At 41.8% G+C, this 18,974-nt stretch overlaps 1 protein-coding gene across 4 annotated transcripts in view; it reads right to left on the bottom strand.

The window, feature by feature from the left end:
* The window catches only part of mllt1a (MLLT1 super elongation complex subunit a), a 115,045-nt gene extending 96,369 nt beyond the window's left edge, over positions 1-18,676 (bottom strand). Inside the window, exon 1 of one of the 4 annotated variants that reach the window (XR_011964019.1) lies at positions 18,470-18,676. Coding sequence is in view for 2 of the 4 variants with exons in the window: in XM_072594017.1 (XP_072450118.1) it covers positions 18,470-18,481 (12 nt within the window). In the remaining 2 variants the exon portion in view is untranslated. Of the gene's footprint in view, positions 1-18,425 lie in introns of all 4 variants that reach the window. The other 3 variants (XM_072594019.1, XM_072594017.1, XM_072594018.1) reach the window with 3 other exon arrangements.
* Positions 18,677-18,974: the final 298 nt, after the last annotated feature.

Raw genomic sequence — 18,974 nt, 5'->3', positions numbered from 1 at the left:
TTCTCCACACAGCCCTGCACATTTTGCCTTTTCAGGGAACAATATAATTCCATTTTGAATTGTATATTTATGTCTCTTCAACGTGTCTGGGGCTTTACACTGGATGGTTGTCTGCGCTCACTGTCATCAACAACTCTCAGAAGCAGACATCACACCCACGCTGAAACACAGGGTGTCTTTACTTGTCCAATAGTTTGATAAATTTAGCAAGATCAGAGATCAAACAAAATCCTGGCCACCATAAGCAACTCAAGCTGCCTCCTTGATTTGGTCAGTGGATGAACATTAGCAGAATTCGCCTCCAGCTGCAAACTGCTAGACAGACTTATTCAATAGCAAAGCAAGTACATGAATAGTACTCAGCGCAAACAGAATCTAAGAATCTTTTAATAAAGAATCTTTTAATCTCCTGAGCACATCAGCAACAAAAGCGCTAACTCTTCACGTTAAAATGATTTTGAAATAAGGATTCTTTAGTTCTTTCATGGAACTATGCCACCACAAAGTCATGATCATGACATGATCACTGGTAGCTTCAGACTGATTTATGCAGTTACGCAATGTATCCAAAGAAAGACTCAAAATTGCCTCAAAGATATCACAGAACAAAAGGCCATTAAAAAGTACATCTAGACCAGATGTCCAGTTATTACCAGCAAAAGATATTTTTCCATACAATTTCAGCTTCAAATTAAATTTTTACTGTAAACATCTCCACAAACTGCTTGTAATCAAATCTCTTGACGACTTCATCTGAAAGACAGGTTCCAACCAATTACAGCATCAATCCACACACAGTAATCTCTGAGATGTGTATCCTACAAAGTTTACACAAAAGCCACAGGTTCCTAACTGGCTGTTGCTAAAGTACCAATAATTAAGCAAGAACTTTGATTTTTCCCAGAATCAGACACACCAAACATTTAATCTTGTACTCATCAGGATAGACAGGGATACCAAATACCATCAATAGCACATAATGCATAACACAAGGGGAGGCAAGTTGACTGATCGGTTGAGGTCTTATGCAGAGGCTTCTGTTTAATTTAAAGTAGCGTTCTTCTTTTCTGAGGAGGGCATCACCATACATTAATATAGTTTCTAACAAACATAATGATCCATGTTGCAAGCAGGACTGATGACCCTAAACTTGCCAACTATTCAACAAAGGTATTTTCATGCAGCCTAATTGTCAGTTCCATTGAAGTTTGGTTTTCTTGCATCTGTCCTGATGAATGCAAGATTAAATTTTCCAAGCAAATAATGTAACTCCCCTGTTACAGCTTATATTCCTTACATCCCTAAGTATGCAGAATGTGTGTAGTGCAGTCTCCAAATGACAGCCTCTTGCTCATGCTCTAAGGGACCATCAACAATGCTGAAGGTGGCTCAGTGCCTTTATGCAAGTTTAGTTATTGTTGGACATAATGAAAGTTTCACAAAAAAAAGGATGAAGGCATAATATTTCTCTAACAAGAGATACAGATGAACTGAAAGTAAAATCCTCTTTAGTGTGAGCAGAGGGATTTACCTGCACAAATTTACAAATATCAAGCAGAGATAGAAAATCATTTGTCACCTCAGGATAGTAAGTACATGAAACCAAATCACAAAAAAAATCCACTGGTTGGAGGTAAAAAATTCCTTCCCATTGAATTTCCAGGACACTAAAGCCACCAGTGACTCCAGCCCTTTCTCTGGCTATTGTTTGAGGTCGAACACAATTTGCAGTGCTATTTGACTCTAACTTAGTCTTTCATTACCATACCGGAGACATTACTTATTTCTACTTCAACATCATTTGTGTCCACAAGCCCCACTCCTCTGCTGGTTAAACCCTCATCTATATCTTTTCTAAACTCTGAACTCAACCATCTCCAATGTTCTTCTGCCCAGCCTCCCAATTTGTAATCTATAAAGATATATCCAAGCTCATCATCCCATTTGTCTGCATTGACTCGCAGACTAGTCACATCCTTGATTACATAATTCTTATTCTAGTTTACAAATCCCTTCATGGCCCTTACTTATTTGTGTAACTTCTTCCAGCCCCAGACCTTAGCAAAATACTTGCACTCCTACAAGTCTGCCTCTTTATCCATCTGTGATTGCTATATTTATAAATCAAAGACAATCTTGCCTTTAACTGCTTTGTTTCAAAGACCTAGGATTCTTTCCCTAAAGCTCTCCAACTCTCCTTTCCCAAAATGCTTCTTAAAGTCAATATCTATCACAAAGATCTCAGATATCTCATTGCTGGTTGTTAAATTTTGACTGATAATCACTTCTAGGAAGAAACCCATCATGTTTTACTAAGTTGAAGTTGTTATATGAAGGCATGGGGGAACATAGTGGCATAGTAACCATGTTGCTGAACCAGCAACCCAGGTTAATGCCCTGAGGTGGGGAGGGGAGGGAAGGAAGGGAAAAAAGGAGGGCTGGAACGGAAGAGGATGGAGGAACAAAAGGGAGGGGAGGGAGGGAAGGGGAGTGGGGAAGAGAGATCACAGTTGATCTAAAAGTAAATGGAAGAGATATCATCCATGTTCAAATGAATCTCTGAATGAACATGAGCAGAACAGCCTCTTCTCACTCGCAATTTTCTTTCCCTCACACTAGAAGGGTAATATCCTGTGGAGATGGCTGGCCAGATGACAATCAGCTCATCACATTCTTGTGTCAGAATCGGAAGGTTGTGGGTTTAAGTCCTAATCCAGAGATCGGAGTACAAAGATCAAGATCTACACTCCAGTGGGATACAGAGAGATTGTTGGACAGGACATCTCTTGGAACAGACATCAAATGGAGGCCCTGTCTGTTCTTCCAGTGGATTTAAAAAGATTCCATGGCACCATTTCAAAGAGGAGGTATTCCTAGTCTGACTGGTATTTATCCTTCAATCAATATAAAAAAACCCTGACAATTATCCCTTCGTTGTGACCAAGTTGGTGATGTGTTTTCTACATGACAACAGTAAAAATAATAATAGTTGGCTGTACAGTGCCTCAGGATATCTCATGGTCATGAAAGGCACCTCAAAACATATATTCTGTTACTGGCTCATGATACAGAAGTATGAACAAACTGGGTCTTTCAAACCTATCAACTTTTCAAAGCGTTTGTATAAGATTACAGGGGGTTGGAGAAAACTATTAGCAGATGTGGCTCATTTAGAAAATACATTTTCAAGCAAGAGTAAGGGAGAGGAAATCTCTCCTTAAATGGTCAAATGAAGCAAGTCGTGTATAGATACAGATTAAAGATAACAGCATAAATAGATAAAGCCATGCAAAAGCAAAGCGAGCTTTAGAGGCCTCAAATACAAAAGCAAGGAATAATCTTATCTGCACAAGATTTCAGTTAGGCTGCAGTTGTAGCAAATCCTGTTTTGGCTAGCTCTTTATAGGAAGATATAAAACCAGCAATGGAAAAATAACAGCTTAGAGATTTACTAAGCTAAGCTGTTACCAGATGAACGGGGAAGGTTATGGTTATTTAGCGAGACTTAAGAAGTTAAAAAAAACTCAACTACAGCTGAGAAGATTAAAAGGATAACATGACAGATCTTCCTGATCATGAGTCGTAAGATGTGATAGATTGTTTCCACTTCAGTGAGACAGTGGAGAGACAACATAATTTTAAGATGAATGCAAATAAAACTAAAAGTGGAAGTTAAATTTAAAAACGTTGCTAAGTAGGGGCAGTTAGCTTCTGGATTCGTATGCCACAAACTCATCGAGTTCATAAAGTTCAATTAGATGCTGAAACTAAAATAACTTCTATTGGTACAGAGAACTGTCAGATCAATTAATATAGCTGATGAATAAATGCTCATGTAGACCTGTTGGGGCAATGTTTCTGTGGTGTGTGAAGTATGGGGCAGAAAAACTAAAATTGTAACTTCAGATCAGAACAACACAAATACTTTCTAAAGGTAAACAAAGTTTGGGGCAAAATACTACCCACGCTAGCAAACAGATGGTACTTGGCTTACCACTAAGTCGCATGGACAGATGACACTTGGCCCAAATCCATGCCAGCTTTTCATGACAGCATTCCAAACCTAATCCCATTACCCAGCTGTCATCATCTGTCACTCACTAATTGGTTAGCTTCAAATATTATCCAATTCTTCCCTCAAAAGATCAAAACAGTTTCTTCTCTCAAACTTATGAAACAATGGCCTGGATTTTGCATATCTGATCCTCTCCGACAGGACATGCACAAAGTTATCAATTCTATGTTCATGCGGTCAGGTCACTGAGCCTTGTCATAGCATGTGCCTTGATTTATGAGGTGGTACCACATTGAGCAGTCTGCAACTTTTTTTCCAGTCAATGGTGTCAAAACTCTTTTCAGGCGAACTTGACCAAATCCTCATACCTTCTCTTTTGGCTGCCTTTTGAGTTTTGGTCAGAGGACTGAGAAAAAGAGATCCTGCCAAGGGAGTTTATTGGGGGTGAATCAAGTTGTTCCAGTGATCCACCTATTTGGCATCAATGATTAGGTAAAGGCACTGCTGGCAGAAGTTCAAGGATCTTTATGTGATATCAGTAGGAGGTCTAAGTTTTACTGCAGTCAGGGAGATTAGGGCCAATGTTGTCTTCCAGAGGTTCCTGCTGTCAATAGCTTGACATAAGAAGAACTGACTTGGATGACTCAGTGCTGGACTTTTAGCATTGATACTAGTTCCTTGGTACAGGTGTCTACCAAGGAAGTGCTGCACATTCTGCAGAGCTGCCCCATCTCCATAGACAGAATGCAGGATCTTCAACTGGCCCAGGGAAGGTTTGCGAAAAACTACTATCTTGGCATGCTTAAGGACAGGTCAAGTATGAGGAGCAAGGAGCCATGCTGTGGATAGAGAAGATTTTATCCAGTCAAACATAGTACACTGATCACCTCAGTAGCCTGGAAATAATTGTGAACATTTTGGTTAATAGAAAATGGAACATCCGCCTTGTCCACTCCAATAGTCCTTAATGTCATGGATGCATCACTGGACCTCAGCCTTCAGTTGGCGATACATTACAGCCATTCAGCAGACATGTCGACAGCTTTAAGGGATGAACTAGCGAATTTGCATTCAGAATGTCAACTGAACCATCTTTTAATGGATCGATGGTCTAGATTTCACCTAGGAATTGTAGGTATCTGATCTTCTCCAACTCAAGGAGATGTAAGTGGTTCAGATGCAGGTTCAATTCCACAAACAACAGTCAAATGCCTAAACAAGGTTTAATAGCTGACTGCTAAATTCAATAATATTGTGCTCATTGGCTAACAATCATCCTTGTCCTAAAATATCTGACAACAAGGAAACAATTCCTCAGCAACTTAAGGATGCTATGACTGCAATATACAAAAGAAAAGGAACGAAATATTGTCACAACATTTCCACACTCTTGACTGTTAGTCAAACACTCTCAAAAACACTTTTCAATCATCCACTACTCAAAATCACTGACTGAATAACATCTCATAATGGACCGTGGGATTTAATCACGGAAAAAGTCAAATGGCTCGACATTTTGCACTAAGCTCAAGGAACATTGCAGGGAAACACATGGGCCTGCACGAGTCTCACGTCAGCACTTGACATCACAAGTTGTCCATGATATTGGATGGCACTGGGAAAGTTCAGTTGCTTAAATGCCTCTATTAACATTTATCAAGGAACGAATGGGACGAGAAACAAACTTCCACTTAAATACAGTGGAGACCTTCACATCCTCAGGATATTCCAAAAGTGCAAGGATACTTCTCATTATATAACTGTGGTGGCAGTTGCATCCTGTAAAGTCTAACAAACAGCAATAAGGTAATGGCCAGTTATGTGGCTTACATCTGATCTGAATCTTTAACTGTATATAACTCCAATATTGCACTGATTATGTGGTTATAAACTTGCCTCAAATCCTTGCAGTGGAGTCGAAACTTCATTCAAATGCAAATACTAATAAAAAGAAGCTGACAGAAAAATTGCAAAATCCTCACCATCCACAAGATCGTTAAAGATTCGGTAACCAGGGAACAAACGCATATTACATGTCTGCAAAAGTTAAAGCTGGCAAGATGCCAGATTACAGTAACAGAACTAAGTCACTAGTGAGTGCTTGCATGTTCAGAATTCTACACTGATAGTTCATTCTGAAGCACAAAAATGGGCATGGCTTAAATTTCAGATTAATGAACTCAGTGTACACATAGCATTTGGTACTCTCATACAAGGGGTTTCAGTCAATCCATCAGGGTGAGGCTCAAGATATCTCTTGGGAACAGATTTGTGTGTTCAGATACAATTATGAACTGGTCCACAGCACATTCTGATGCCATTAAATGATTAATCATGGGATCACAGTAGAAGTCACAAGGGAACTGCAGCAGATTAGAAAAAGGAAAATCAGAAAACCGAAGCCTGGTTTGTGGGCAAGCTAATCCAGAACAATAAACGAATGGAAAAAGAATGCAGTTACCAATTCAAAAAACATTTTTAGCACAACTTATGCTCCTTCCCTTCCAACTGCTCATCTGATAGTAGCACCACTCCCTCCTTTTATGCATAAGGTTTTATGATCAACCCTTACTGTCTTCTTCATTCAGTCACATAATTCTTCACTTTAAATCTTCTACTAATAATAGGAACAGATTAACTAGGATGATTTCACTACAACAGAGCAATGATTTCATGACAAAAGGATTGGGGTATTCTCCTTAAAGCTGCATCCAATGACCTCACCTGAGTCAGGCATGCTTTCCATATTTCCGATCCATTATTCAAAACACACTCTTGTACACAGTCCAAAACTAACATTCGGCAAAACATTTGTTATTCCCACAAACTAGCAGCAGCAACTCTTCGGGGGACAACTTCAAACACCTTGTAATTATGAGGTTTTGAGTATTGTTAATCAAAGAAACTTCAAATTCACCAAAGAAAAGAAATCTAGGAATATCAGACTGCAACTTTTCTGAATAAAGTGACTCTTGTGGTCAGTTTTCATCTCGAAAGATGGGAAATGAGAGGAGTAAAAGGTTTGTTTAATTATGTTATCCTTGGAAAACATACAAATTGTAAAGATCTTGGAAATCAGACAAGTATTTCAAAAAACATCTTGCGGTATTTAACCATGTCGTTCTTAAACACCAGATCTTGTGTGTGCTTGCCTCTGAGAATAGAAACAATCTTGAATAATTAACACAGCCTGGAGTGCTAACTTGCTCCATTAAATTCATCAAAATCAATGACATCTACTCACTTTTACAATTCTTTACTATTGCTTGATGAACTCTATGGTGAGAGTGCCTGTTTTAGCCTCTGTCTCAATTCATCTGCTGCTGAAGTCCTGATTCACTCTTTTCTTACCTCAAGATGTGACCATGCCAATGTACTGATGACTGATCTCCCACAATCTATCCTCCATAAACTTAAGGTCATCCTGTCCAACCATACCTTAACTTGCACTGAAAATGTGTTGCTGGAAAAGCGCAGCAGGTCAGGCAGCATCCAAGGAGCAGGAGAATCGACGTTTCGGGCATGAGCCCTTCTTCAGGAATGAGGAAGGTGTGCCAAGCAGGCTAAGATAAAAGGTAGGGAGGAGGGACTTGGGGGAGGGGCGTTGGAAATGAGAGAGGTGGAAGAAGGTTAAGGTGAGGGTGATAGGCCGGAGTGGGGGTGGGGGCGGAGAGGTCAGGAAGAAGATTGCAGATTAGGAAGGTGGTGCTGAGTTCGAGGGTTGGGACTGAGATAAGTGGGGGGGGGGGGGGGGAAAGAGAGGGGAGATGAGGAAACTGGAGAAATCTGAGTTCACCCCTTGTGGTTGGAGGGTTCCTAGGCGGAAGATGAGGCGCTCTTCCTCCAGTCATCATGTTGCTATGGTCTGGCGATGGAACTCAGCACCACCATCCTAACCCGCAATCTTCTTCCTGACCTCTCCGCCCCCACCCCCACCCATCGCATTTCCAACACCCCTCCCCCAAGTCCCTCCTCCCTACCTTTTATCTTAGCCTGCTTGGCACACCTTCCTCATTCCTGAAGGGCTCATGCCTGAAACGTCGATTCTCCTGCTCCTTGGATGCTGCCTGACCTGCTGCACTTTTCCAGCAACACATTTTCAGCTCTGATCTCCAGCATCTGCAGTCCTCACTTTCTCCTTGAATACCTTAACTTGCAGCAGGTTTTATTCACTTATCATGCCTATGGTTGCTGAACTATAGTGAATGACAGTAAAGCATCAGCTTGATTTTAAACCCATCATCCTAGTCTTCAAATCACTTGCTCTCACTTCTCCCAAACTCTCTAACCTCCTTTAGGTCCAGAGGTATTTGTGCTTTTCTATTTCTAGCCAATTCTACTGTCATTGGTGGCTACATCTTCAGTTATCCAGTCCCCAAGTTCTGGAGTATCTTTCCAACATATCTGTACCAATGTACTTTGTTTTCATCCTTTCAGACAGTGACTTGGATCCCACTTACCACCCCCTGGAGAAAAAGAACAGGAAATTACATCACCAACCCAAGGATTCCCAACCATATAAATAGAAAGCAGAAAACACCAGCAGTGCTTTGTCTGGAGGCTCACTGAAGATGTTACCTAGTATGGTGACGAAACACCAGAAAATGAACCTTCCAGCTCAGCAAGCAAACCTACATCCAGAACCTCAACCTGATCTTTAAATCTTCTCAAAACTCACTAACATTGCTTAAAATTTACTTCTTTGTCCACATTTTTGGTCATCTGACCTAATGTGCAACACAGTAGCATTGAGAGTTACAGTCATACAGCACGGAAGCAGACCCTTCACTCCAACTATGCAGACCATAATCCCAACCTAAACTAGTCCCACTTGCCTGCATTTGCCCCATATCCTTCCAATCATTTGTTATTCATGCGTGTAACCAATTGTCTTTTAAAACACCGCAACTGTACCCACATCCAACACTTCCTCTGGAGGTCATTCCACACACTAAATCACTCTGGGAAAGAGTGGTCTCTCATGCATTCTTAAAATCTTTTTCCTCTCAATTTAAAAATATGCCCCCTAGTCCTGAAATCTCCCTTCCTAGGGAAAAAAAGATATCTGTCATTCACCTTATCTATACTTCTCATGATCTTATAAACCTCGATAAGGTCAGCCCTCAACCTCCTATGCTCCAGTGAAAAAATATCCCAGTCTATCCTGCCTCTCTTTATAACTCCAACCTTCTATTCGTGGCAACATCTTAGTAAATCTTTTCTGAACCCTCTCCAACTTACTAACATCTTTCCTCTTTCAGGGCAACCAGAACTAGATATAGTAGTTGAGAAGAGGCCTCATGAGTGTCCTGAACAACCTCAACGTGATGCTCAAACTCCTATACTCAAAAGGTCTGAGCAATGAAAACAAGCATGATAAATGCCTTCTTAACTACCCTGTCTACATGCGATGTAAATTTCAAAGAATTCTGAACGTGAACCCCTAGGTCTCTCTACTCCGCAACACCACCCAAGACACTTTAAAATTGTATTAGTCCTGCCCTTGTTTATTTTACCAAAATGCAATACCCACATTATCCAAACTCTCGTAAAACCTTGGGATATTTTGTTATGTTAAAATGCTATGTAATTTAAGTTGTTACTGTAAGTAACAGACAAGACTGACAGGGACCTACAGCAAACTGCACCTCAATATCAGAAGGCATCATTTCCTATAACAGAACAGTAGGTTTACTAGTATTGTATCGTTCCAGGAGCATTCTCCTGTGAAATGCACTGCCTAAATAGCAACGATCAAAGGAATTTTCAACATATCCATACTAAGAAAGAGTTTTGTTGATAAAATCAGGTTTTGATAAGCACACATCAAATTGAACTAGACGACATAACTCTCAGTTGATATGAACGATTGCTGGAAGTTATACAATTCAGAATTGAATACAGTGCCTTACAGATTATACTCCTGGACTAGCAGTATTAAGATCACAAATTCTGATTTCACAAAACCAAACGGAATTCAATATGTGGGTTAACCATCAGAATAACACATCTAGCTCTTCAGGGGAGAAAGTGCATCACCCTCCCCAATCCAATTCAACCATTCAATGTACAACTTCTGCATAACCTACCACTACACACTTCAACGTTCCACTACACTGACACCAATCCCTTCAAGTACACTACATCTCTTGATGGATTTCATTGCAGGCGTCTCCCATTCAAGACAACCATCACTAATGTGACTTCATTTTTGAAGCAACCTACAACATAACGGGGAGACGTATTACTCGTTCAAACAGTAATTATAAAAGGGCTTAAGTGCAAAGCATGTACGAATCACAGTGGAGTCAAAATAATATTCAAGTGATGGCATGCAATCTTACCCAATGGTTCAGTAAATAGATGCACTAAGCAGTAGCTGACAGTAAGAGACCGGTGTTCAATCATAAAACATGCCAATTAGTTGATCTGGACCTCACCAAATCCCTGACTGATGATATTTTAAAATATGCTGTGCGATACAGTCAAGGTTCCTTTGTTGTACTGAGGTAGCAGCAGAATGTTTTTCTCTGCTTCCCTTTGCCCTTTTGAATTTGCTATTATTATCCCACTTTCATGCACTGAGAGATGTTTGATGCTGTTTCTCACTAGTGGCAACAACAGCTCAAATAAGTACCCATTCTTTTTCAGAACATTGTAGAAGCAAATGTTGCATATTATTACAGCTGAATTCAATCTCATTCTCATCTGATGCCCACATTCAGTGGGATCACTGGAGAACTAAAATTTTATTAGTTTTCCGTTTGTAATGTGGCTCATCCAGGTTAACTGTAGTACTGTACTGCCAGCTTGGCCCAGAGTGATTGAGTTTGTGGAGGTCAATGATCAAACTTGAGCCATACCTTGATCACAGGATGAAGGGCAGAAGTGCCAAGCTGTAACACACTCTAGCAGAACAAAGTAAAGCCTCAACGGAAGCCAAAACTACCAAAGTTCTGCACCTAGCTACTCCCCAGTTTGTGGGCCCAGTGTCACACCTTATAGCTGTTCAAGTTTCAATACAAAGAAACTGAAGTGGTGTCCTAGTAATGGAAGTGCACACTGATCTAATCAAAGCCCACAGGGATCATTTTTTAAAATGTATCTTTCACACTTGCCTTAAAACAGCAGTTTCCCACAGTCTATCTGAAAGTAGACAATTCAAGCAAAATCCCTCACTCAAGAACAAAACAAATACACACAAAAGACACAGCAATAATTTCTCACAAATCCAGAATTAAGTGACGAGATCACTTCATTCTCAAGTACTGCCAACATCCAAACTCAGATCAGGTCCCACTCACCCATCACCCATGCTCACTGATCTACTCCCTTAAACTGAAAATGACACTGCCTCTACATTGTCCCAAGACAATCCCTGGACAGGGACAGCATGGTATTGGATACAGAGTAAAGTTCCCCCTGCTCTTTTAAACTGAAAGTAAAAGTTCCCTTGACACTGTCCCCATCCAACATTCCCAGGACAGGACAATATAGGGCAAGACACAGGGCAAAGCTCCCTCCACTATTTTTAAAACAGGAAGTCAAAAAGTGATGAAATTGGGGCACTGTATCAAAATAAAATTAACTGTTGAACAGAACCTTGTTTAACAAAACAGAAACTTACTAAATTAACATTATTCTGGCTGGTGATCCCCAGCCCCTGTGGTCCCCACCAGTCTCTAAAGACCTCTATCATGTCAGACTGCACCACATGTTCACTCTCCAGGACCTGTCTTCAAATCTCTCACTCAACATATCTCTAATTCTGGGCTGAGGTAAATGCCACATTGCTCAGGGGACAGCAGTTGACTTTGTGCTTATGGAACCAAAAATATTCTTGATATCATGTAATATTGAAAATTAAATCAACAAAATTGAATCCCACTGGACTAAACAGGCCCATGGCCTTCATTGATAAGCAGCAAATAGCAGAGCATTGTGGTGAACAATGGTTTTTCTGATGCTCAGGGAAAATATTAGTTCAATCAGAAAACACTGGTTCTGAATCAATACTCCCTCTGAATTGTGCAGTTGCGCAGTAATCCAAAAGGTCATATGCAGGCCATGCACAATTCATCCCATTCAAGTTAGCAGGCATGAACAGTGATATAAAACATGTAAGTCACTTCCATGTCACAAAATGTGAGATGGCATGTTGATCAGAGCCACTGCTCTTAAGTTCAGGTGATAGATTTAGATTAGAGAAACAAGGCATTGCCTCGAAAAACACAGCTGACCCAAAACTCGACAACATATTAAAAAGGAGAGCAAAAGGCTTCAGAAGGACATAAATTAGCAGACAGTTTTTAATGCAGAGAAGTGAAAGGTGTTGTATTCTGATAGTTTATATTCCTGGTATCTTCCTGAGTACTGGAATATGTTCTGACAAATCTTTGAAGACAGTAAAAGTTCTACAACAGGATCCTTGTCTTTATAAAGACAGGTCTAACAAAGGTTCAGCATAACTTCCTCCTGCTTTTGTACTATCTTCTATATTATGGCCAATTTTGGACACCACACTTGGGAAGGATATATGTTCAAGAGAAGATATTTACTCAAATAGTACCAGAGCTAAGAGTCTTCCAATTATGTGATGAACCTACAGAAGCTGGGCTCTCCCTGGACCCAAGTTTAAGAGAGATATTCAAAATCATCACAGGTTTGGACCAAGAAAACAGGAAGAATTGCAGAAAGGCCAGTAACATTGTGACAGATTTAAGTTCATTGACTAATCAGCAACAGATGACTTGAGGGAAAACATATTGGAAGAGTACTAGAGTAAGATTTAACAACAAATCTCTGAAGGGAATCAGATAAATACTTGAAGACAACAAATTTGCACATTTGATGAAAGAGCAGGGAATTGAGATTTAACCACACAGCACTTTTCAGCAACTGGCATGGAATAACTCCTTTCTGAGTTGCATCACTCTATGATTCTACCATATCTCTGGTTTTCAGCGCTCTGCTATTGGTTTCAGAATTTCCTCCCAAAAATTCTCTCCCTCTCTTTCCTCTTTTTTAAAAAACAGAAACCTTTCAGCATGGAAACAGGCCATTTGGCCCAACAAGTCCACACCCTCCAAAAGAATAACTCACTCAGACCCATTACCCTATCCAATTACTCCATATTAACGCTTGACTAATGCACCTTTCCCACACATCCCTGCACACTATGGGCAACTTGGCATGGGCAATTCACCCAACCTACACATCCTTGGATTGTGGGTGGAGCACCTGGAGGAAACCGACACAGATACTGGGAGAACGTGCAAACTTCACACAGATGTTCGCCCGAGGCTGGAATCAAGCCCAGGTCCCTGATGCTGTGAGGCAGCAGTGCTAACCACTGAGCTACTGTGCTGCCTCTTCATTCAGTCACCTCTTAAAACCTATCACAAGAGCCCAACTTATTCTAGAGAGAGTCTATTAGAAATTTCAGATCTACCGTGGATATCTTTACATGTTTCTACCACAGATCTCCTCCAGATCTGCCATAATGTGAAAAGTCCCTGATTATATTTACATACATAGTTCAACATCAGGATGTAACAATGGTATCCCGTTAGGAAATAAACATTATGAACATCCTTTGTCCAAATTGCAAAAAACAAAAGTTGAATTTATTAATATTCTAACGAGGGGAGACCAAATGTAAATCAATTAAGTTGTTTATTTTACCACAGTAACTTTAACTGCATATAGCACCTTTAACACTGGAAACTGTCCCAAAATACTGCAAAGCATTTCCAAATATCAGCATCTAGCCAAAAGGGGAGATGTTAGAAAATTAAAAGGTTTGGTCAATTAAATAAATTTTAAGAAGAGTCTTAAAACATTGACAGAAAAAGGGAGAAAGAGATGCAGAGGTTCAGGAAGAGATCTCCAGATGTTTAGGACTCAATGCAGGCAGAGTAAATGGAGGAAATACATAAGGTCGGTGTTGGAAAAACACAAAGTTCTTGAAAGTGTAAGGGTTGCAAGAAGTTACGGAGATAAAGTAGTGTAAGGCCATGAAAAGATTTAAACACAAGGATGAAGATTTCAAGTGAGACTTCATTGGAATAGCAGGTCAACAAGCTCAGGGGTCATGGGCAGTAAAGTAGTGTAGTCAATACTACATTATTTCACTTGTTATTTGTCACTCCTCAGCAACTCAGTGAACCATGCCAAAGTTTATTGTGAGTCCTGTAGCCGAAGGCTTACAGCCTCTCTCAGCAAATCTTATCAACTGATCCTTTCTATATCTTTCACCTTTGTTTCTTACCATTCCAGGACTTTGAGGCCTAATCAGAGTTTGATTATGCAAAAGCAACATATATTCAAGGATGACTCATTTTAGCTTTGTCTGAAATATGTAGCTACTATGCTGCTGGGTGGAGGACAAGGCCACCAGAACAAGTCATCAACCTCCACGTTGTTTTAGATCATTAACATTCGGAATGGCTAGTCCATCTGTCTGAACCTTACAATTCTTGGCCTCTCCTACACCAAGGCTACAACGACCACCACCATATCCACCCACCTGCACAAATACACAAAATAACTGCCAAATATATACTCATTAAATATAATCAGGCTGTAATGCTAACGTGTGTCCAATTTGATATTTATCTTGCTCCCTAACAGTGTACCCATTCCACAAGGACTTCAGCAGTTCAAGAAAGTAACTCATCACCACCTTCTCAAGGACAATTTGGAGTGGACAATAAATGCTGGGCCTTTATGAAGTGAATTAGTAAAAGAAGCAACAACTAATATGCATATATCTAGGTTTTACAAATAGTTACGAAGTAATCATCTGTTTTAATTATGTTGGTCGATAGATAACTATTGATTAGGAGAGCTCCTCTATTCTACTTCAAATGGGCACTTTGACATTGTTTGGAAGCAGAGTGATTCCATTTAATATCAAATCTGAAATGTGGCTCCTCCAACAACTTCAAGTACCTGCTGTGGGGCTTGAACCCCTTACCTTCCGTGACAAAATAGCACTTGAACCATAGCTGTTACAAAATAATTTTTGACTTTAAATCCAATTAAATCCCCTTTGATAAGGAAAAGGGGAAAAAAAAAATCAAAATAAGTCAACCTTTATGTCAATTCGACATATGTGTGTGGACATTGGGTGACCATAGGATCAGGCTTAGTCATCAAGTTTTCAACAGTCACTACCCATACTCAAACATGAAGAATCACCACCTAATGAGTTTCTCAAGGTTCCTGGCCAATTCTAGATTCAGCACAGCACAAGTGACCAACATTGAGAAAAATAAGAAAGAGGATCTTAAAAAAAAATCCAAATATTTCAATGCCAAATTTATCTTTTAAATAAGGGCAGAATGCCAGTCAAAAAAAGCCATAATTCAAATTCAATATTACAGGCATTAAACAACATAATGGTACAATGTAAAGCTTATGTCATCATCAGTGCAAGTATTTCTATGAGAAAAACTAACCAGATAAAATAAATTCATAAATTAGTTATGATTAGACTCGTGCTGAAAAAGCACATCAAGTCATGCAGCATCCAAGGAGCAGGAAAATCGACGTTTCGGTCAAAGGCCTTTCATCAGGAATGAGGCTGGGAGCCTCGGGGGTGGACAGATAAATGGGAAGGGAATGGAGCGGGGGGGGGGGGGGGGAAGATAGTTGGGAGTACAACAGGTGGATGGAGGTGGGGTAAAGGTGATAGGTCGGAGAGGAAGGTGGAGCGGATAGGTGGGAAGGAAGATTGACTGGTGATTCCTGAAGAAGGGCTTATGCCCGAAACGTTGATTCTCCTGTTCCTTTGATGCTGCCTGACTTGCTGCACTTTTTCAGTAACACATTTTTAAGCTCTAATCTCTAGCATCTGCAGTCCTCACTTTCTCTCAGATTGACTGGTGGGACAGGTCAGGAGGTCGGTGCTGAGCTGGAAGGTTGAAACTGGGGTATGGAGTGGGGGGCGGTGGGGGTGGGGTGAAATGAGGACACTGATGCCATAGGGTTGAAGGGTTCCAAGGCAGAAGATGAGGTGTTCTTCCTCCAGGTGTCGGGTGGTAAGGGAGTGGCGATGGAGGCAGCCCAGGACCTGCATGTCCTTGGCAGAGTGGGAGGGGGAATTAAATATTCAGCCACAGGCGATGGGGTTGATTGGTGGGGGTGTCCCGGAGATGTTCTCTGAAGCGTTCCGCGAGTAGGCGTCAAGCATCCTCAATGTAGTAGAGACCACTTCAGGAGCAACAGATACAGTAAATGACATGTGTGGAAGTGCAGGTGAAGTTTTGATGGATGTGGGAGAATCCTTTGAGGCCTTGGACAGAGGTGGGGTGGTGGGGGAAAGAGGTGTGGGCGCAGGTTTTGTCGTTCCTGAGGTGGCAGGGGAAGGTGCTGGGAGGGGAGGGTGGGCTGTTGGGGGCGTGGACCTGACTAGGTAGTCACGGAGCGAACAGTCTTTATGGAAAGTGGGTAGGGGTGGGGAGGGAAATACACCTCTGATGGAGGGGTCCATTTGTACGTGGCAGAAATGTCAGCAGATAATGCGATGTATACAGAGGTTGGTGGGGTGGAAAGTGAGGACCGGGTGGGGGGTGCTTCTGGGTTCTGTCCTTGTTGCGGTTAGATGGGTGGGGTTCGAGGGCGGAGCGTAGATAAGATGCATTGGAAGGAAAATTGCAGTCTTTAAAAAAGGAGGCCATCTGGTGTGTTGTGGTAGAACTGGTCCTCCTGGGAGCAGATGCAGCGGCAGTGGAGGAATTGGAAATAAGGGATAGCATTTTTGCCGGAGGCAGAGTGGGAGGTGGTGTAATCCAGGTAGCTGTGGGAGTCATTGGGTTTGTAGAAACTATCAGTTTTGAATCAGTCACCGTTGATGGAGGTGGAGAGGTCCAGGAAGGAGTGAGAGGTGTCAGAGATGGTCCAGGTCAGGGTGGAACGTGTTGAAATTCATGAACTGTTCAACCTCCTCGTGGGAATATGAGGTGGCGTCGATGCAGTCATAAGATAGTTATGGTCAACCTCACCAATTGGAATATATTTTGTACTGTCCAGAAAAATATTCATTTGTCTTAAGTAGAGTTCCTCTTCAGGCTCTGATTAAAAAAAAACTTGTATGTAAAAGAATCAGAAGAGCTGGTTGCCCATGTTCTCAGTATTTGGTTGTTGATAGTAAATATTTTAGTGAGACAATTCTGCAAATTAGATGGAAAACTATATCCATTTGATGCTAATTTAATTATGCTTTACAGCAACTTCCAATTTGTTTGCACAGATCTGGAAGGAATTTAAAATGTCACTGTAATGTATTTAGCAGCCACTGTTAGTCATTGTGCTATACTGCAAATGCAAAGATCATATTAAAGAGGCTACAATTGAAATCAAAACAAATGTTGCTATTAGACAGGTAATCTTGTTTGTTCAACACATTAAAGTTTGTTCTTTTAAACTATTCAGAGGAAAAATGTATTTGAAGATTCAAACAAATCCCAAAGACTGTCAAGTTATCAGAGCTAGGAAAAAGTGAGGACTGCAGATGCTAGAGAGTCAGAGTCAAAAAGGGTGGCACTGTAAAAGCACAGCAGGTCAGACAGCATCCGAGGTGCAGGAGAGTCAGCATTTTGGGCAGAAAACTTCAACTGAAGGGCTTGCTCCTCAGATGCTGTCTGACCGGCTGTGCTTTTACAGCACCATCCTTTTCAACTCTGTCAACTTATCAGAAATAACCCTGAAAGAATATTTTGTTTTATGAAAAACAGTGAAATCTATTCCGCTATGCTTTCACATTTAATCTATACTAAAAAGAGGTGACCTAAGCTTCACTAAATAGCTTATTGAGGTTACTAATTAATAATTTTAGTATCATAAAAAGGTCATGCTGGATTGCTATGGAGGAGTTTGTTTGAAGCCTTCTTGAAGATTTATTTTTAAACGTTAACTGCCATTTCATTCCTGCCTTTCTCCTGACAGAAAATCCTGGCGTCAGAAGACCAACCACTCATCTACAATCTCATTAGAGAAATAAGCACACTTTGGGGGGGAACCCCTAATGCCTGAGGTTTGACCCTCAAAACACGAGTCAGTAACTCATCCAGAGACGACAGTCGGCCTTCCAGAGAGATGTTCACTCAGGTAGCCCTTTCCAATCAGGTACCTGTCAACAACTAACCCCAAACACATCACGGTGTAGATTGAGCCCTCAAGTGGTTTAGATCAGGGGCAGCCAGCATTTGTTTTAATGCTAGAGGTTCTCTCTGTCTATCGATATAATAAATAAATATATAAAACTTTGCAAAGCGGGAGCGCCGGGGATGAATGAGGGGACATTCCATCAGTCAGGAGGCTGCATTCTCTCCCCCCCCCCGCCTCTCCCGTCCCGTCCCCTCCCATCCCCTCCCCCGGGTTTGTTCAGGAGGCCTGAGGGACTCACAATGCTGTGGGGCGAGGCTGCAGCCGCCAGGGCGGAGACTCTACCTGATTGTCCATGGCGATGGCGTCGCCCTTCTTCTCCTCCCCGGTGCCTCTCCGTACGCCGCCTCGCCCACCGGCTCACACTCGCATTTTATCCCAAGGCCGAGCCCGGAGCCGGGGAGCGGGAGCGGAAGCCGCACCGACAACGGACACGGGCCCTCGGCGGACTTCCAAAACAGAGCGTCGCGCCGGCCAATCACGCGGGGCCGGGCTGGAGGGGGCGGGGAGAGGGCGGGCCTGGGGGGGCGGGGCCAGCACCGCACGGGGGTGGGGCCAGAAGGGGAGAGGAGGAGGGGGCGGGGACAGAACGTATTGGAAGGGATGGAAGCCGAGCTGTAGGGGGCGGGGACTGAGCTGGAGGAGGCGGGGACCGTGCTTGAGTGGGCGGGACCGTACCTGAAGACGGTGCAGTGTGCTGACCAATCGGTGCTGTGATAACGCCCAATCACCCTGCCTTACTATTAGTTGACGGCCATTCTGACCAATCGAAGCTAGAGACCACACGAGC

This window comes from Chiloscyllium punctatum, chromosome 24 (assembly GCF_047496795.1).
Source record: "Chiloscyllium punctatum isolate Juve2018m chromosome 24, sChiPun1.3, whole genome shotgun sequence".
Taxonomy (NCBI): domain Eukaryota; kingdom Metazoa; phylum Chordata; class Chondrichthyes; order Orectolobiformes; family Hemiscylliidae; genus Chiloscyllium; species Chiloscyllium punctatum.
This window is presented reverse-complemented; position numbering and strand designations above follow the sequence as displayed.